This window comes from Rhinopithecus roxellana, chromosome 15 (assembly GCF_007565055.1).
Source record: "Rhinopithecus roxellana isolate Shanxi Qingling chromosome 15, ASM756505v1, whole genome shotgun sequence".
Lineage (NCBI taxonomy): Eukaryota > Metazoa > Chordata > Mammalia > Primates > Cercopithecidae > Rhinopithecus > Rhinopithecus roxellana.
In genome coordinates, this window is record NC_044563.1 from 10,869,441 (window position 1) to 10,890,254 (window position 20,814).

The following is a 20,814-nucleotide window of genomic DNA, read 5'->3' on the forward strand; positions in this document are numbered from 1 at the left end:
GAAAAAAAAAAAAAGAAAAGAAAAGAAAAGAAAGCAAAAAAGAAATTCATTCAGGCCATGCGTGGTGGCTCACGCCTGTAATCCCAGCACTTTGGGGGCCAAGGCGGGTAGGTCACCTGAGGTCAAGAATTCAAGACCAATCTGGTCCAACAATGGTGAAACTCTGTCTCTACTAAAAATTAGCCAGGGGTGGTGGGGGGTGCCTGTAATCCCAGCTACTCCAGAGGCTGAAGCAGGAGAACTGCCTGAACCTGCATGGTGGAGGTTGCAGTGAGCCAAGATCATGCCACTGCACTCCAGCCTAGATTTCAGAGCGAGACTCCATCTCAAAAAAAAAAAAAGAAGAAAGAAAGAAAGAAATTCAGAGCCACTCAGTAGCTGTAGACTTACGGGAAGTTTACAAAGAACTACCAGTGGGGCCCCTAAGGAATGAATAAAGAACTATTTCCCTAAGTGTGAATATGTGTCACTGCTATTAAAGATGTTTTTAGGTAGTTAAAAGGACATAGTAATTTTAATAATTATGCATTTTAATGTATAGTTTAAAACAACAAATCTGTATTTTAATAAATTATTCTTTAGAAAGATGCTAAATTTAACAAGTCTGTTTATTTATTTAAGACAAGGTCTGGCTCTATCACCCAGGATGGAGCGCAGTGGCATGATCTCGGCTCATTGCACCCTCCGCCTCTCCGGTTCAAGTCATCCTCCCACCTCAGCCTCCCAAGTAGCTGGGACTACAGGCATTCATCACCATACCCAGCTAATTTTTGTTATTTTTGGAGAGATGGGGTTTCACCATGTTGCCCAGGACCATCTTGAACTCCTGAGCTTAATCCACCTGTCTCAACCTCCCAAAGTGCTGGGATTACAGCTACACCATACTCAGTCAAAAGTCATCTAAAGTAGACTTGAGGAGAAAGTAAAGCTTAGTACTGACAGGCAGACATGGCCAAAATCACAGTGACACCTTACCCGGCCAAGAAGTGAATTTAAAGTAGACCTAAGGAGACATATTAAGTAAAGCTTAGTACTGACAAGCAGACATGGCCAAAATCACAAAGATGGTTCCAAAATGACTTTGTCTAACCAGCACTGAGAGCTACATGATCATGGCAGGCAAAGAAGACAAAACGGTTTGACTGCAAGACTCTCTCCCCTTTAAGCCACTGGAATTGCTGCTCACTTTTTACATTTATAGTATCAGATAGCAACAAAAGGGTTCTTCGCACTTTTTTTTTTTTTTTTTGAGACAGTATCTTGCTCCGGCACCCAGGCTGGAATGCAGTGGTACAATCCTGCCCTACTGCAGTCTCAAACTCCTGGGTTCAAGTGATTCTCCCACCTCAGCCGCCAGAGTAGCTGGGACTATAGGTGTATGCCACCATCACTGGCTAATTTTTTAATTTTTTTGTAGAGACGGGGGTCTCATGTGGCCCACATTAGTCTCAAACTCCTGGGCTCTAGTGATCCTCTCACCTCAGCCTCCCAGAATGCTGGGATGATAGGCCACCGTGGATGTCAATGATAGCCACTGTGCCTGGCTTCTTCCTCCTTTTTAAGTTTTTACAGACTATTAGGAAACAAGTTATAAATATAGGTTAAATGTCATGCTATCATTGTAATCAATGTATACTAATACTTTTCTATCCTGTTATTGCCTGGATTAAAAAGGAAACATTTCTGGGAATAATCTCTTGGGGTTATTGTCCCAGCAGCAGGTAAATCCAAGATCCAAAGACCTTCAGTCTTTCACACAAAGAACTAATGAGAAGAATTTACTCAGACTTCAGGGATAAAGCCACAGTGTTAAGTACTGTGTAGCACTCAAAGAAAGACAAAACAAAGTCTCGATTGTGACAGAGATGTCTGGTTGTTCCCCCAATATTAATTTCTCCCTCCTGCTATATAATAGATTTTTAGCTGGACATACAACTACCCAGAAGAAAGACATTTCCAACCCAAATTTATAGCTAGGATATGACCAGGTGACTAAATTCTGACCAATGGGAAGTGACTGGAAATGACAGACGCACACAACTTCCAGATCAGGCGTTTTCCCCCTGCTTGCTGGCTGGATGTAAAAGTGGGAGTGAATCACCTTGCGCCAGGCATACGAGGGCAACACCCCAGGAATGCTGGAGAAACAAGAGAGGTCAGATTTCAAGTAGCAGAACTGCCATACTGGTTCACTTCTATGTGAAAGAAAAATAAATGCCTACCTTGCTTAAATCACTTATTTGGAGGCTCTGCCAAATACAGCCAAGCCTAGTAGCCGACACAACAGTCTTCTAGGACTTTACAATTAAGTTCATCATACCAGTTTTGCTTTATCTATGTCACTACTAAAAGTTTACTGAGCAAGGCCAGCCACGGTGGCTCACGCCTGTAATCCCAGCACTTTGGGCGGCCGAGGCAGGTGGGTCACTTGAGGTCAGGAGTTCAAGACCACCCTGGACAACACGGTGAAACCCTGTCTCTACCAAAAATATAAAAAATTAGCTGGGCGTGGTGGTAGGCGCCTGTAATCCCAGCTACTCGGCAGGCTGAGGCAGGAGAATAGCTTGAACCCAGGAGGCAGAGGTTGCTGTGAGCCAAGATTGTGCCATTGCACTCCAGCCTGGGCGACAGAGCGAAACTGTCTCAAAAAAAAAAAAAAGTGTACTGAGCAATGTGAATGTAATGACACACAGCACATACAATAAACTATTGTATTTTTTTTTTTTTTTGAAACGGAGTCTCGCTGTTGCCCAGGCTGGAGTGCAGTGGTGCAATCTCAGGTTACCACAACCTCCGCCTCCCGGGTTCAAGCGACTCCTCTGCCTCAGCCTCCTGAGCAGCTAGGACCACAGGCATGCGCCTCCACGCTTGGCTAATTTTTGTATTTTTAGTAGAGACAGGGTTTCGCCATATTGGCCAGGCTGGTCTAAAACTCCTGACCTTGCGATCCGCCTGCCTCAGCCTCCCAAAGTGCTGGGATTACAGGCGTGAGCCACTGCTCCCGGCCAACAAACTACTGTAAAATGAATGAATGACATGTACCATGATGCAGTGGAAGGTTACAACCCAAAGTATGCAAGTGGCATTGGTAGAGCAGTAGACACGGAAGGTAAAAATTATGTGGTTACAAGATGGGATAATCCAATGATAAGAATGTATACAGTTGAGGCTGGGCACGGTGGCTCACGCCTGTAAATCCCAACACTGGAAGGCTGAGGCGGGCAGATCACCTGAGGTCAGGAGCTCGAGACCACCCTGACCAACATGGAGAAACCCCGTCTCTACTAAAAATACAAAATTAGCTGGGTGTGGTGGCACATGCCTGTAATCCCAGCTACTCAGGAGGCTGAGGCAAGAAAATCGCTTGAACCCCGGGAGGCGGAGGTTGCGGTGAGCCGAGATTGTACCATTGTACTCCAGTCTAGGTGAAAGACTGAGACTCCATCTCAAAAAAAAAAAAAAAAGAAGAATGTATACAGTTGTGTACGGTGAACTGCAATTCAAGAGAAGCTGAAGACTACTGAGGACAGCTGGTGGGGGAAAAGCCCTCACTCATCTCTTCCTCTCCCTGTAGCACAGTACCCAAGAATAAAGGAAGGGAACCAGGCTCTGTTTAGTTGGAAAAGCTGGGGTGATTCTGCATTTCTCTTCAAACCAGTAATAAAAGCATGATTATCAACATCCACCAGATTAAAAAGATCTTGTTGGCCAGGCATGGGAAGTCCCGCCTATAATCCTAGCACTTTTGGGAGGCCAAGACAGGCGGATCACCTGAGAACAGGAGTTCGAGGCCAGCCTGGGCAACAGGGAGAAACCCCATCTCTACTAAAAATACAAAAAATAACCAGGCATGGGGTAAAGCGCCTGTAATCCCAGCTACTTGGTATCACTTGAATCTGGGAGGCAGAGGTTGCAGTGAGTCAACCACTGCACTCCAATCAGGGGAACAGAGCAAGACCCTGTCTCAAAAAAAAAAAAAAAAAAAAAAAAAAAAAAGATGTTGTTCACTGACAGTGCTCCTTGGATTTGGGCCTATATAAGGAAGAATTGCCGGGCGTGGTGGCTCAAGCCTGTGATCCCAGCACTTTGGGAGGCCGAGACGGGCAGATCACGAGGTCAGGAGATCAAGCCCATCCTGGCTAACATGGTGAAACCCCGTCTCTACTAAAAAATACAAAAAAACTAGCAGGGCAAGGTGGCGGACGCCTGTAGTCCCAGCTACTCCAGAGGCTGAGGCAGGAGAATAGCGTGAACCCGGGAGGCGGAGCTTGCAGTGAGCTGAGATCCGGCCACTGCACTCCAGCCTGGGCAACAGAGCAAGACTCCGTCTCAAAAAAAAAAAAAAAGGAAGAATTATTTTGAGCTGTACACACCACCAATAATGCAAGTTAAACGGAACTGCTTATATATTACACCTTTTTTAAGGCTGGGTCTCACTCTGTTGCACAGGCTAAAGGAGCAGTGGTACAATCATGGTTCACTGCAGCCTGGACCTACGGGGCTCAGGCAATCCTCCCACCTCAGCCTCCCAATATCATCTCACTGCAACCTCTGCCTCCTGGGTTCAAGCGATTCTCCTGCCTCAGCCTCCTGAGTAGCTGGGATTACAGGCACCCGCCACCATACCTGATTTATTTTTAGTAGAGGTGGCGTTTCACCACCTTGGCCAGGCTGGCCTCGAACTCCTGACCTCAGGTGATCCACCCGCCTCAGCCTCCCAAAGTGCTGGATTACAGGCGTGAGCCACCGTGCCCGGCCTACCCTCTACTTGGATGATACAACTTCACAGATCTCTAACCTGCATTTAGTCTAAATGTACAACTGCCTAAGGGATAGATTCACCTGCTTACTCTCAGAATTAACCTGTGGAAATAAATGAATTTAGGACTCAAAACACAAGTTCCTGTTCTAGCTCTACCACTAACAACCTGTGTGATCCTGGACATGTCTAGTTTTCAGTTTCATCAGTAAAATGAGTCAAGTGCTAGCCAGGTGCGGTGGCTCATGCCTGTAATCCCAGCACTTTGGGAGGCTGAAGGGGATGGATCGTGCACTGTGTAATCAGGTAATCTTCCCACCTCAGACTCTCAAAGTGCTGGGATTATAGGTGTGAGCCACCGTGCCCAGTCCACTTGTCAGAAATCTTAAACTCTGGAGATCTAGTCTGCCGGGAGGGTACTAAAAATAGCTGTACGTGGCAACCTTACATGCCTTGTCCCTTTAGAGAAGCAATTATTTTCCAAGGTCTAATTCTGCACACTGCAACAACAGTTAATGCTATATCACATTGCATGAATATGGATAACATGCGGTATTTTTGCACAGACACAAAGCTGCAGCTGGACCACAGTCACATCTGTCATTCATATGTATTTATGTGACTTTACAACCTATGTTTAAAATTCCAGAAATAAACAATTCATAAGTCTTAAGATTGCAATGCAGTTCTAAGTACCATGATGAAATCTTGTGCTATCCTGCCTGGGACATGAATCATTCCTTTTTCCAAAATGTCCACACTTTATACACTACCATGCCCATTAGTTACTTAGTAGCCTTCTCATCCATCAACATAGTATATACAGGGCTCAGTGCCATCAGCAGTTTCAGGCATCCACTGGGGGCCTTACAATGTATTCCCCTCAGATAATGGGCACTACTCCATTGTTGTAAACAGTTCATGATAATATTCTATCAGTCATCAATTCAAGTATGTAGAAAATGTTGAAAATCTTTGTATAATAATTAGAAGGTTTTTTTTTTTTTTTTTTGGAGACAGATTCTTGCTCTGTTGCCCAGGCTGGTGAGCAGTGGCATCATCCCTGCTCACTGCAACCTCCATCTCCCAGGTTCAAGTGATTCTCCCACCTCAGCCTCCCAAGAGTTTAGGATTCCTGAGAAGTGGGCCGGGTGCAGTGGCTCACACCTGTAAACCCACCACTTTGGAGGCCAAGGCAGATGGATCATTTGCGGCCAGGAGTTTGAGACCAGCCTGACCGATATGGTGGACCCTGTCTCTACTAAAAATACAAAAAAACTGGCCAAGAGTGGTGGTGCATGACTGTAGTCCCAGCTGTTCCGGAGGTTGAAACAGGAGAATCGCTTGAACTTGGGAGACGGAGGTTGCAGTGAGCCGAGATCGTACCATTGCACTCCAGCCTGGGTGACAGAGCGAGACTCTGCCTCAAAAAAAAAAACAAACAAACAAAAAACTGACAGTGTAGACTAGGGTTTCTCAACCTCGGCACTACCGACATATTGACACCAGGGCTGCACAACTGTTGTGGGGGACTATCCTACGCACTACAGGCTATTGAGCAGCATACCTCGACTCTACCTACTAGATACCAGTAACATTCCCCACAACAGGTTCTAACACCCAAAAAATGTCTCCAGCCATTGCCAAATGCTCCAGGGGCAGGAAGAGGCAATATTACCGTAGGTTAAGAACCACTGAGTAGAGCCAGTCTTGGCACTCATCCTTACCATTCAAAGAGTTCTGAAAACAAAGTAACCAGTCACAGAAACACTTTGCTGAGTAGATTCATGTATGACTCAGGGTAAAGTTATGATCTGAGTTTTCTAGTCTCCTTATAAAATATCATATTCTCTAAAGGGCAAGAGCAACACACCCAAAACAGAGACATACCATTTTCATGCCTTGTTCTTGCTGCCAGTCTTTAAGGTTTCTAACCAACAGACAAAACCAGAGAAAACATCATCACAGGCAAGATAAGTATACTAACACCTTAGCCAACTCCAGAACTGCTGGGTGTGGCTCCTTCTGGGTGGTGGAGGGGTGGGAGCTTCTACATACCGTTTTGTCTTAAGGCAGTGATTGCACCAGTAGATACACTGCAATATGCTTAAGGCTGTTTCGGTGAAAGTACTATTTAAATCCAATTAACCAGAATACTGGGCAAATTTTATATTTGTCTGTTGTAGAAAATCTTTTCGCCTTAGCACCGAAGGCTGAACAAAACCATATTTTTTTTTGTTGACTAAGGATTGTGTAATGCTTCATACATTTACAAAAATTATCTATGACTAAACGGTACTGAAGATTCAGAAAATCCAAGGAGAGGGCTGAATCTGAAAATGATGCCAGGCTATACCACAAGCGGAGGAAAAACAATCTTTCTAATAGAATGAGCTCAACAACAATTTTGTATCTCTTTCCTAAGCATAAGAATGCCACCAAAGGTTTTAATTAGCTGTGTTCCTTTTTTTTTTTTTTTTTTTTTTTTGAGACAAGGTCTCAGTCTGTTGCCTAGGCTGGAGTGCAGTGGCAAGAACAAGGCTCACCGCAAAAAAAACAAAAAACAAAAAAGAAGGCTCACTGCAGCCAGCTTCCTAGGCTCACTCCATCCTCTCACCTCAGCCTCCTGAGTAGCCAGAACTACAGGCCTGCAACACCACCTTGGCTAACTCTTTTTTAACTTTTTCACTGGGGGGAGGGGGGAGGAGGGCCGGTCTCATCATGTTGGCCAGGCTGGTCTTGAACTCCTGACCTCAGGTTATTCACCTGCCTCAGCTCCCAAAATGCTGGGATTACAGGAGTAAGCCACAGCTCCCGCCCAAGTAAGGATTTCCTAATTAGCACCTACTATACCAGGAAAGCCTATCTTCTCATCTGTTAACATAATTCAACTGTGAAATATATCTAACGTGTTCTAACAGTCGAAATACCACGCAACTGGGCCAGGCGCGGTGGCTCACACCTGCAATCCCAGCACTTTGGGAGGCCGAGCTGGACGGATCACCTGAGGTCAGGAGTTCAAGACCAGCCTGGCCAACATGGTGAAACCCTCCCTACTAAAAATACAAAAATTACCCGGGCACGATGGTGGGCGCTTGTAATCCCAGCTACCTGGGAGGCTGAGGCAGGAGAATCGCTTGAACCTGGGAGGCGGAGGTTACAATGAGCAGATATCGCGCCATTGCACTCCAGCCTAGGCAAAAGAGCAAAACTCCGTCTAACCAAAAACAAGAAAAGGAAAAAGAAAATTAAGCTAGTCACATCACCACATCTATCCTCTTGTTATTTCTCCTATTTCATGAATTCTACTACAATGAGGTAGTAAACTGTGGCTAACAAAATAATGGGTCGGGCACAGTGGCTCACGCCTGTAATCCCAGCACTTTGGGAGGCCGAGGCGGGTGGATCACCTGAGGTCAGGAGTTCAAGACCAGCCTGGCCAACATGGTGAAACCCCGTCTCTATTAAAAATACAAAAAATTAGCCGGGCCTGGTGCCGGATGTCTATAATCCCACTAGTGGGGAGGCTGACGCAGGAGAATTGCTTGAACCCAGGAGGCGAAGGGTGCAGTGAGCCAAGACTGTGCCACTGCACTCCAGCCTAGGTAGCAAAAACGAAACTCCGTCTCAAAAAAAAAAAAAAAACATAGCCGCGCACGGTGGAGGACGCCTGTAATCCCAGCTACTCGGGAGGCTGAGGCAGGAGAATTGCTTGAACCCAGGAAGTAGAGGCTGCAGTCGGCCGAGATCGCGCCATTGCACTCCAGCCTGGGTGACAAGAGCGAAACTCTGTCTCAAAAAACAATAATAAAATAAAATAATGTGCTGGACTACTGCAATACTGAGATCCTTCTCAACAAATTGTTCTCAGGTGTTAAAGTGGCAACAGGAATTTCTGGAGTACAAGCTAATCTCTGTGGGAACCGGGGGAAGAAAAGGCAGTAATTTGAATTTCAGTACCTATGTTGCAATGCTAAATTCTTTACAGGGATTAGTACTTCGTAGGTTATGCTTCTTAAATCTCCAAAAGTAAGCCAATATGTGAAATCGTACATTTTTGGTCCGTAATTCTAAGACTTTCACAAAACGTTGCATTGCCTCATATTTGAATTTGAGAACTGAGACTTATTTAAAAATTCTTCACTGTTCTTTTCCTTTTTGCCCTTCGATTTCGCAAGTGAAACGGTCATTTCAACAGCACACACATTACACTAGAATAAAGCCAAGTAAAATGACAGACTAAATCAGATCCATGAATACACGGTGACTCCTTATTTGGTTTTTACTTAATACTTTCACTACATTTCATGTATTCAGGAAAGGAAAAGAACAACGTACCGTGCCAAATGCACTAACTTACTAAAAACCAATTTAGGCCAATTCTTTACAGCGTTAAGTGTGGGTTGAAAACCAACTTTCCTAATACTTGTGGTGAGTGCCTCAAGGTCGTTAGGCTAAACATAAAGCTTCCAAGACACTTCGCAGCCTTCCTGCACTTCCAGAAAGGCCAAATAAACCAGCATCCACCTTCCCGCTCCATCCGGGCCCCGACTTCCCGACCCGAGAGGGCGCTGAGTGCCCAGGCACGGAGGGGCAGCGCCCCGGGGCGCCCGGCTCTGCCCAGGGCGGGGCTCTGCGGAGCCGAAAGCTCCGGACACCGCCCACGGGGACCACCGGCCCTCGGGCCGCCCAGGGGCAGCTGCAGCCCAGAGGAGGAGCTGGAAAAGCCCCAGGAGGCGCCCCGGCCCGAGCCCTGACGGCGGCCCCCCCCAGCCGAAAGCTAAGGAAGGCGCCGCCCTCGCTTGACCAGCCGGGCCCGAAGAGGAGCCCCCGGCAACAAACTGGGAAGCCAAGGGACCCCGGCGAGGGACGCGCGGTCCGAGCCCCGGGACGAGGAAGGGCGGCGGCGCGGGCGGGGGTTCTTCTCAGAGCTACAGCTGGGAGGGCGGAGGGGGTGACCGCGGGGCGATCCGGGGAAAATCGGCGCCTCACCTGCTCCTCTCGAGGCAGCTGCTGCCACTCGCTGAGGGGACAACATGGAGCCTCCGCCTTCAAAGCAGAAGCAGTAGGGGTGCAGAGGAGAAAGACGGGTGGGGGCGGGAAAGAACCGGGCCCTGGAAGCGGGAAACGGGCGGAGCCTGTGCTCTAGAAAAAACTAGCGAGAAGGTGGGGCGCGCGGAGCCGCGACGGAGCGAGCGTAGGGCGGTCGGCGTGGCCCAACGGACAGACAGAGGCGTGACGAACGCAGGACGAGGCGAGGCGAGGCGAGGCGAGGCGGGGCGGGAAAGCGCACGCGGCAGAATCCCGCCACCGCCCGCCGCGTGTGTGCGCGAAGCGAGCCGCCGGCTACCTTTTGGCGGGGCGTCGGCTGCTACGCTCCTTTGGGAATTGTAGTCCCGCGCTCACTGGGTCCCGGCCGGCGGTCCCCATACTGCGCACTCATCTGGGGCGGGACTTGGCGCGGTTCTCCGACGACTGAACTACAACTCCCAGCAGGCCGTGCGAGAAGGGGCGGGCTGGCTCGACTCCTCTAGCGAGCCGCGGCCCGCGCCTAGCGTGCAGACCAGGCCCCAGGCCGAGGCTTTTTCCTGGAACCCCCAGTGTGGGTGACGGCTTGGGTGTTTAACTAGGCCCGTGACCACAGATGGGCAGAAGAGAGGTCTCAATCCTGGATGGCATCAACGTCACTGGGTCTTTAATGATTTTGACTTCATAAGAGCAGGTGGCCGTGACTTCATTACCACCTTTACTGTCATCTCCCTATGTTCCTGTCCCTGGCCATGGCAGATGCGCACCATCACCGCTCTGATAGCTAATGTGAGAAGTCCGGTCGGGCGCGGTGCCTCACGCCTGTAATCCCCGCACTTTGGGAGGTCGAGGTGGGAGGATTGCTTGGGCTCTGGAGTTCGAGACCAACCTCGGCTAGTTCGTGGTGAAACCTCGTCTCTACAAAGTATACAGCTAATTAGCTGGGCTTGGTGGCGCAAGCTTGTAATCCCGGCTACTAAGGCTAAGGCACGAGGATCAAGAACCACTTGAACCCAGGAGGCGGAGGTTGCTGTGAGCCGAGATCGCGCCAGTGCACTCCAACCTGGGCGACAGAACGAGACTGTCTTAAAAAAATAAAGTCTGGTGAGACCTCTTCTACTGGCTTTATCCAGCCTAAGCCATGACCATCTTTTGTAAACCTCAGGTTACAGGAGCTTGTTTTGAAACTGCCTTTCCAAGCACACTTTTCCTTAAACTGTGTGGGTAGATTGATACAAAAGAAGATACTCTGAAAATACTGTTATTCACACTTAACATGTAATTGAGAAAATGTCGTTTGCCACAATTGAAGAATATTGGTCTCTGGATTTGTTGGAAGTAGAAGTGGTTGTCTTGGAGATAAGTTGCTGGTGGAGCTTACAGGAAGCTAAAGCATCTATCCCTCAACCCCGACCCCCAACCGCCAACTCTTAACGTCACCATTGCTTCATACAGTCAACAAATTATTCCACTTTCTTATTTCTGTCTCTGCCTTAATCATTGTAACCTACCCAGAACCTCCTTCCTGCTACTTCTAGACCCTGCCAAGCCCATTGAGCTACTTTCTGTTTGCAGAGTGATTAGGCCAAAGGTGAAGAGGTCAAGATGATTCTACCTAAAGAGGTCCTGTTTGATATCCTTTCTCCTGCCACTTCTAATTCTCCCCAAATTCTCAACATTGTTGAATATACCCTCTTCCATGCTTTAAATGTAATCTAAGTTAGATCTAGGCCAACTTGGGCCAGCAAGAGACAAGAAGTGAATATCAGGGCAAGTGTTTACTGAAGTTTCACACTGGATGTGCAGAAGGCGGGACCTACAGGATGTGACATGCCCAGAAGGAAAGGAGGGGCCAAAAATCAATGTCTTGTCACAATTGCAGCACACTGTGTGAGAATTTAAAATTGCACACACAGGCCTGTAATCCCAGCATTTTGGAAGGCCGAGGCGGGTGGATCACTTGAGGTCGTGGGCGTTCGAGACCAGCCTGACCAACATGGAGAAACCCCATCTCTACTAAAGATACAAAATTAGCCAGGCGGAGTGGCGCATGCCTGTAATCCCAGTTACTCCAGTGGCTGAGCAGGAGAATTGCTTGAACCCAGGAGGTGGAGGTTGCAGTGAACCGAGACGGCACCATTGCACTCCAGCCTGGGCAACAAGAGCAAAACTCCATCTTAAAAAAAAAAAAAATTGCACACACATCCCAGCATTCTCTGCTCCTTTTCCCTGAATTCCTTTTCTCCAAAAGACTTCATACTACTTGGCCAGGCGTGGTGGCTCACGCCTGTAATCCCAGCACTTTGGGAGGCCAAGGCGGGTGGATTACCTGAGGTCAGGAGTTTGAGACCAGCCACGCTAACATTGTGAAACCGCATCTCTTCTAAAAATACAAAAAATTAGCTAGGCATGGTGGCAGACGCCTGTAATCCCAGCTACTCAGGAGACTGAGGCAGGAGAGGTTGCATTGAGTGGAGATAGCACCACTGCACTACAGCCTGGGAGAAAGAGTAAGACTCCATCTCAAAAAAAGAAAGACTTCATACTACTATCTGACTTATGTTTTACCTTTCATTGTGTTTGTCTCTTCCCACTAGAATGTAAGTTCCAAACAGATAGGAATTTTTGTCTATTTTGTTCACTAGTATATCCCCAGTCCCTAAATACTGCTGGCAGATAATAGAGACTGAAATATCCATTGAATTAATGGATGAAGAAGATATATGTTACATCTAACACTGCTCACTCACTTTCTGGTTCCTTTAATATTAAATACGTAATTTTTACTATTGAACAAAATACTCTAGTTTATTTTAAGGACTTCCCAGACACTCACTGAAATCCAACTTCTCAGGAAGTGAACAGCAAATACTGATATATGTCTCAATATTACATCATCAAGGTATCAAGGTCAATGTTAGCACATCAGCCTTCCCCATACCTTGTAGCAGCTTTTGACATTTGGAATAAAACAGTACAAATTATAGGTGGACTTAAGGATTAGTCACAACTTAGAAAGCAACCACTGTAAATGAGAAACACATTTTGTTGTTATTTCCTTCTCAAATATCCAGGGTCATCAAAACAGTGGACACTGAAAGTGCCAAATATTGACGATGCTGATTACAGCCTGCCTTCAGCCATCTCACTCTGAATTGAGTCATGTGCTATGCTCAGAGGTAGAGCTTTCCTTGAGGTTTTCCAGAAGTAGGTGACATGTAGACATATTTCAGTGGTTAAGACCCCTGGCTTTGGGGTCAGACTCACCTGACTCTGAGTTTTGGCTCTGATGTTCACTAGTTATGCGACCTTGGGTGAGTTACTTAACCTCTCTGAACCCATTTCATCATCTGCAAAATGATTTAAAGACCCACAGAGTTGTTCTAGGCTAAGTGAGCTGTGTGTTTGGGAATGATGATTGTGTGGTGAGTGATCAAAATTAGTAATCAGCATATTCATTCTGGAAAAGCTAAACAAAGTCATAAATATTCAAGATACTCAAGTGGTTTATGAAACATAAAAATAGCAAAATTGTTTCCTGCAATGACATCCACCATGACTCAGGTTCCAAAGCTTTCCAAAAATAGGGCATTTGTTATATGCCAGGTACCATGATAGGCCGTAATGCTGCATAAGACACATTCCTATCCTCCAGAGACTCGCAGTCCTATGGGATAAACAGCTGAGGAAATATCATTCACTGTGACTGTACTGGGACACAGTTCAGCCTTCTATCATCTATGTGCAGGATCAGTATTTAAGCAACTCAGAAGGGACAAGTTGAAATATTACATCCCTGGGCATCATTTAAATTTCCATACCTTATTTTGCGTGCGTGTAAAATGGGGTAATGATTTGACATCTTCATTTGTAAAAAGAAAATAGCCAACCCCACTTGATAGGGTCTTATAAAGTTGAACATTAGGTCCTCAACTGAAAGCTTAAGACCTTGTCAGCTACTTCATTATTGGTATTTCAGGCAACAGCACAGCAGTCTAACTGGGAGGATCTCTTGAGCCCAGGAGTTCAAGACCAGTCTGGAGACCAGGAGCGGTGGCTCATACCTGTAATCCCAACACTTTGGGAGGCCGAGGCAGGTGGATCACCTGAGGTCAGGAGTTGCAGATCAGCCTGGCCAACATGGTGAAATCTCGTATGTACTAAAAATACAAAAAATTAGCCAATCATGGTGGCAGGCACCTGTAATCCCAGCTACTCCAGAGGCTGAGGCAGGAGAATCTCTTGAACCCGGGAGGCAGTGGTTACAGTAAGCTGATATCACACTATTGCATTCAGCCTGGGCAATAAGAGAGAAATTCTGTCTCAAACAAACAAAGAAAACAGTCTGGGCAACATAGGGAGATCCCATGTCTACCAAAAATAAACAAATAAATTAGCCGGATATGGTGGGGTGCCTGTGGTCCCAGCTACTTGGTTGGGAGGCTGAGGTGGGAGGATTGCTTGAGCCCAGGAGGTAGAGGATGCAGTGAGTCGTGATTGTAGCACTGCATTCCAGCCTGAGCAACAGAGCAAACCCTACCTCCAAAAAAAAAAAAAAGAAAGAAAGAACGAAAGAAAGAAAGAAAGAAAGAACGAACGAACATAAGTAGGTGGGGGGTGGGGGACAGCACACAATGGCTCATGCCTGTAATCCCAGCACTTTGGGAGTCTAAGGCGGATCACTTAAGGTCACAAGTTCAAGACCAGCCTGGCCAACATAGTGAAACACTGTATCTACTAAAAATACAAAAATTAGCCAGGCATGGTGGCATATGCTTGTAATCCCAGCAACTTGGAAGACTGAGGCAGGAGGATGGCTTGAACCCAAGAGGCAGAGGTTGCAGTGAGCCGAGATCATGCCACCACTGCATTCCAGCCTGGGTGACAGAGCAACTCCATTAAAAAAAAAAAAAAAAGGTGGTGGGAATGAGGATACAGATTTGCTATATTCACCTGTGCTTACGTTTGCCACAAGAAAATCCTAATAGTGGCCGGGCTCGGTGGCTCATGCCTATAATCCCAGCACTTTGGGAGGCCAAGGCAGGCAGATCACGAGGTCAGGAGATCGAGACCATCCTGGCTAACACGGTGAAACCCCGTCTCTACTAAAAATACAAAAAATTAGCCGGGCGTGGTGGCGGGCACCGGTAGTCCCAGCTACTGGGGAGGCTGAAGCAGGAGAATGGCATGAACCCGGGAGGCGGAGCTTGCAGTGAGCTGAGATCACGCCATTGCACTCCAGCCTGGGCTACAGAGCAAGACTCTGTCTCAAAAAAAGAAAGAAAATCCTAATAGTAGCTACCTACACGTGTGTACAGGAGTGGAGGGAGTTAGTGATAAAACTTTACAGTATATATATTCCTGAATATTTGTGTACATATATATGAATGATCTGTGACTATATATTAATTTTTTTTTTCAAGAGAGTTTCGCTCTGTCGCCCAGGCTGGAGTACAGTGGCACAATCTTGGCTCACTGCAGCTTCTGCCTCCCGGGTTGAAGTGAGTCTCCTGCCTCAGCCTTCTGAGTAGCTGGGACAACAGGCATGTGTCACCACGCCCAGCTAATTTTTTTGTATTTTTAGTAGAGACAGGGTTTCACCATGTTAGGCAGGCTGGTCTCCAACTCCTGACCTCAGGCAATCTGCCTACCTCGGCCTCCCAAAGTGCTGGGATTACAGGTGTGAGCCACTGTGCCCGGCTTTCAGATATTTTAAATTAAAATATTTAATTTAAAAAATTTGAAAATAAAATACATAATTGCTTCTAAAAGTCAAGAAAATATAGGGTAATTAGAAGTTAGAACTATAGAACTTAGAAATATATAATTCTATATTTTATATAGAATTTCTATATTTTATATAGAAATTATAGAATTAGAAATATAGAACTTAGAAGTTAAACTGGGAAATTATCTGTATAGGCCGAGCGCAGTGGCTCATGCCTGTAATCCCAGCACTTTGGGAGGTTGAGGTGGGTCAATCACCAGAGGTCGGGAGTTTAAGACCAACCTGGCCAATGTGGTGAAACCCTGTCTCTACTAAAAATACAAAAATTAGCTGGGTTTGATAGCATGCACCTGTAATCCTAGCCAGTGAGGAGGCTGACGCAGGAGAATCACTTGAAGTCAGGAGGCAGAGGTTGCAGAGACCTGAGATCATGCCATTGCACTCCAGCGTGGGCGACAAGAACAAAACTCCATCTCAAAAATAAAGAAATTATCTGTGTAAAATACCAGTCCTGGCCAGGTGCGGTGGCTCATGCCTATAATCTCAGCACTTTGGGAGGCCGAGGCGGGTGGATCACCTGAGGTCAGGAGTTCGAGACCAGCCTGACCAACATGGAGAAACCCTGTCTCTACTAAAAATACAAAATTAGCCAGGTGTGGTGGCGCATGCCTGTAGTCCCAGCTACTCTGGAGGCTGAGGCAGGAGAATCGCTTGAACCTGGGAGGCAGAGGTTGCTGTGAGCCGAGATCATACCATTGCACTCCAGCCTGGACAACAAGAGCAAAACTCCATCTCAAAAAAAAAAAAAAAAAAAAAAAAAAAACAGTCCTTACTATGTACTCACACACGCACACAAAAAATACCAGTCCTACAAAGACAAGGCCAAAGAATAAGAGACCTAGCACAGTGCCTCAGGTGTTCAAGGAAACTTCAGAGAAATGGCCATACTCCAGTGTGCTCTTTACTTTATTTTTCAGGATGAGGTCTTGCTATGTTGTCCAGGCTGGTCTTGAACTCCTGGGCTCAAGCCATCCTCCTGCTTTGGCCTCTCAAAATGCAGGGATTACGGAGGTGAGCCACTGTGCCAGCCAGGAAGCACTTTAAAAATTCCATTTTGGGCTGGGCACGGTGGCTCACGCCTGTAATCCCAGCACTTTGGGAGGCGGAGGCGGGCAGATCATGAGGTCAGGAGTTCAAGACCAGCCTGGCCAATATGGCGAAACCTCGTCTCTACTAAAAATATAAATATTAGCCGGGCAGGCCGGGCGCGGTGGCTCAAGCCTGTAATCCCAGCACTTTGGGAGGCCGAGACGGGCGGATCACGAGGTCAGGAGATCGAGACTATCCTGGCTAACATGGTGAAACCCCGTCTCTACTAAAAAATACAAAAAACAAGCCGGGCGAGGTGGCGGGCGCCTGTAGTCCCAGCTACTCGGGAGGCTGAGGCAGGAGAATGGCGTGAACCCGGGAGGCGGAGCTTGCAATGAGCTGAGATCCGGCCACTGCACCCCAGCCCGGGCGACAGAGCGAGACTCCGTCTCAAAAAAAAAAAAAAAAAAAAAAAAAAAATATTAGCCGGGCATGGTGGCATATGCCTTTAGTCCCAGCTACTCAGGAGGCTGAGGCAGGAGAATCACTTAAACCTGGGAGGAAGAGGTTGCAGTAATAAACTGAGATCGCACCACTGCACTACGGCCTGGGTGACAGAAAAAAAAAAAAAACTCCCTAAGCCACTATAACTTCATAGTAAATCCTTCCCCTCGTTTTTTGTTTGTTTGTTTGTTTATTTTTGAGGTGGAGTCTCACTCCATTGCTCAGGCGGGAGTGCAGTGGCATGATCTCGGTTCATTGCAGCCTCTGCCTCCCAGGTTCAGTGATTCTCGTGCCTCAGCCTCCCGAGTAGCTGGGATTACAGGTGCACGCCACCATGCTTGGGTAATTTTGTATTTTCAGTAGAAATGGGGTTTCTCCATGTTGGCCAGGCTAGTCTCAAACTTCTGACCTCAGGTGATCCGCCTACCTTGCCCTCCCAAAGTGCTGGGATTACAGGCCCTTTCCCTTTTTGGTTTTTTTTTTTTTTGAGACAGAGTCTCACTCTTGTTGCCCAGGCTGGAGTGCAATGGCGCGATCTCGGCTCACCGCAACCTCTGCCTCCCGAGTTCAAGCGATTCTGCTGCCTCAGCCTCCCGAGTAACTGGGATTACAGGCATGCACCACCACGACTGGCTATTTTTTGTATTTTTAGTAGAGACAGGATTTTTCCGTGTTAGTCAGGCTGGTCTCGAACTCCCGACCTCAGGTGATCCACTCAGCTCGGCCTCCCAAAGTGCTGGGATTACAGGCATGAGCCACTGCACCTGGCCCCCCTCTTTTAAATTCATTTAATTTACTTGCCATCTAATCAAAGCACTATAGTTTTATGGTGTTTGGGGTTGTTTTTAGTTGCTATTTAATTTATATTATTTATGTATTTTTTTTGTGCTAACTAGCTTGTAAGCTCATTGAAGACAAGACAAACATATTTTGGAGGTCTCTTCAAAGTTCCCAGGATTGTGTTATACACACAGCACAAGATCAATACACATTCATAGAACTGGCCGGGCACAGTGGCTCATGCCTATAATCCCAGGCATGGGAGACTGAGGCAGGAGGATCACCCTAGGTCAGGAGTTCAAGACCACCCTGGCCAACATGGTGAAACCCCACCTCTACTAAAAATACAAAAATTAGCCAGACACGGAGGCACATGCTGTAATCCCAGCTACTCGGGAGGCTGAGCCAGGAGAACTGCTTGAACCTGGGAGGCGCAGGTTGCAGTGAGCCAAGATCGCGCTACTGTACTCCAGCCTGGGCAATAGAACAAGACTCCATCTCAAAAAAAAAAAAAAATTTCCAAGGGGTCTGAAAAGACCAGTAAAACCTCGTGCATATTTGGCTTTTTAACTTCTCTGCTGCTGGATATTAGGAAAATGGACTTCCTTCCAGTTGGATTCTCCAGATTGTAGCAAGTGCTGTCAGAATTAGGTACCAGCATCATTTATTTCCTTATCTAGCACCTAATAATGTATATTTTTTTTTGTTTGTTTTGTTTTAAGGAGTGGAGCGTTTAATAGGCAAGAAAAAAAGGAAGGAAGAAGAGCCTGGCGCGGTGGCTCATGCCTGTAATCCCAGCACTTTGGGAGGCCGAGGCGGGTGGATCACGAGGTCAGCAGATTGAGACCATCCTGGCTAACACAGTGAAACCCCGTCTCTACTAAAAATACAAAAAAATTATCCAGGCGTGGTGGCGGGCGACTGTAGTCCCAGCTACTCCAGAGGCTGAGGCGGGAGAATGGCGTGAACCCAGGAGGCAGAGCTTGCAGTGAGCCGAGATCGCGCCACTGCACTCCAGCCTGGGTGACTGAGCAAGACTCTGCCTCAAAAAAAAAAAAAAAAAAGAAGAAGAAAACAGCTCCCCTAATAATGTACATTTTTTAAAAAACGCACGCATGTATCAGAATGGGTAGATAACTGGCTTGGTTATCAGATCGGCTATTATTTCCCTTTGCCATCCAAGAGACAGTTTGCTGCATTATCAGCTGATGCTGTAAGTGCCAGGGTAGGATAATAGCTACAGAGTTATTTTGGGAAATATTTTTCTATGCCTTTTTCAGAGCATTGCAAAGGCCAGCATCCTTCCACCTTCTAGGGCTTTACCTGACCTTAAAAACCTCAAGGGCAGATGTAGTACACAGCTTGTTCTAGAAGATTTCCACTGATCAGATCGCCTTTCCCCTCAGCGGCAGCTTGACTGACCACCTCCCGCTTCATGAGATTGCATCTTTACAGGATCTGCTGATCCTGCAGTTGTACTTTGGGTCATTGATTGCTGCTTTAGCAATAAGAGTCGACAGCCTTGATTTTTATTATTTCCAGGATACAGTCCTCTTTTCTCTTTTTTTCTTTTTTCTTTCTTTCTTTCTTTTTTCTTTCTTTCTTTCTTTTTTTTTTTTTTTTTTTTTGACAGAGTTTTGCTCTTTCTCCCACGCTGGAGTGCAATGGCGCGATCTCGGCTCACTGCAACCTCTGCCTCCCGGGTTCAGGCAATTCTCCTGCCTCAGCCTCCGGAGTAGCTGGGATTACAGGCGCCCACCACCACGCTCAGCTACTTTTTGTATTTTTAGTAGAGACAAGGTTTCACCACGTTGGCCAGGCTGTTCTTGAACTCCTGACTTCAGGTGATGCACCTGCCTCCGCCTCCCAAAGTGCTGGGATTACAGGCTTGAGCCACCGCGCCCGGCCAACAGTCCTCCTTTAACAAGGACTATGCACCTTTCCAATATTTTGACCAAATGTAGGGAGAAGGCTTTGAATTTGGCAGTCCAGCCCAGGAAAAGCAAAAAATGAACAAAATCCAATATAGGCTAGAAATCTGGTTTTAAATACACATTCTGCTAAGGACCCCTTTTAGTCTATGAATAAAATTCAATTATGTGTATTTTGTGCCTTATTCTGAAATTTTTATTTTTATTTTTTTGTTTTTTTTTAAAGGCAGGAAGGTTCTCGCTGTGTGGCTCAGGCTGGACTCCAACTCCTGGACTCAAGGGATCCTTCCTTCTCTGCCGTAGCTGAGACTACGGGCCTCTGCCACTGACTGCGGGCTTATTCTGAATTTTTAATATCTAATTTTATCATCCCCCATAATCACAGCCAACATGTTCTTATCTCCTGGCTCTTCTTCATCAGCTCAGCTTTTTTTTTCCCCCTCTAAAATATGTCGTCTCTATCTGACAGTCTATTCGGAGGAAAAGAAAACCTTAAGACCCAAGGTGGATCCTTCTCTGGCAACAGTAACGAGATAAGAATACGAAGCAGGTTCTGCGACTGCATTGCAATGTGATTGGAATGAGTAATCGTTTTTCATTCTGTATAGCATCTTTCTCCACCTACCAAATGGGGGGCCGTGCCATCTCTGCCTCTCGGTGAGGAGATATTACGACACAGCCAGAGAGATTCACAAAGCACCTTGCAGAGTGGGCCTAGTCTATACTCTGGTTTTCACTTTTTATTGGAGTCACAGGTGGGACTGCATCATACAAAAGATACAGACTGGAATGTAGGGGAAAGAGTTTCCAGATAATGGAAGCCCAGATAAATTTCTATCATTAAAATACATAATCTGCCGACCCTAAAACGTTCACATAAAGAGGCAGGAGGTAATACTACCCCGCAGCTCCCGGATTCGGCCGCAGTTGTGGGCGGGGATTGGGGCTTGGGTACGCCCCTTGCGTCTGGTCCCCAAGGGACGCTCCCCACCCGG

At 46.8% G+C, this 20,814-nt stretch overlaps 1 protein-coding gene across 2 annotated transcripts in view; it reads right to left on the reverse strand.

Annotated features, from left to right (window-relative positions):
* ATL3 (atlastin GTPase 3) overlaps positions 1–10,707 on the reverse strand; it is a 46,507-nt gene extending 35,800 nt beyond the window's left edge. Inside the window, exon 1 of one of the 2 annotated variants that reach the window (XM_030917984.1) lies at positions 10,110–10,707. Coding sequence is in view for 1 of the 2 variants with exons in the window: in XM_010376688.2 (XP_010374990.2) it covers positions 9,752–9,797 (46 nt within the window). In the remaining variant the exon portion in view is untranslated. Of the gene's footprint in view, positions 1–9,751 lie in introns of both variants that reach the window. The other variant, XM_010376688.2, reaches the window with a different exon arrangement.
* Positions 10,708–20,814: the final 10,107 nt, after the last annotated feature.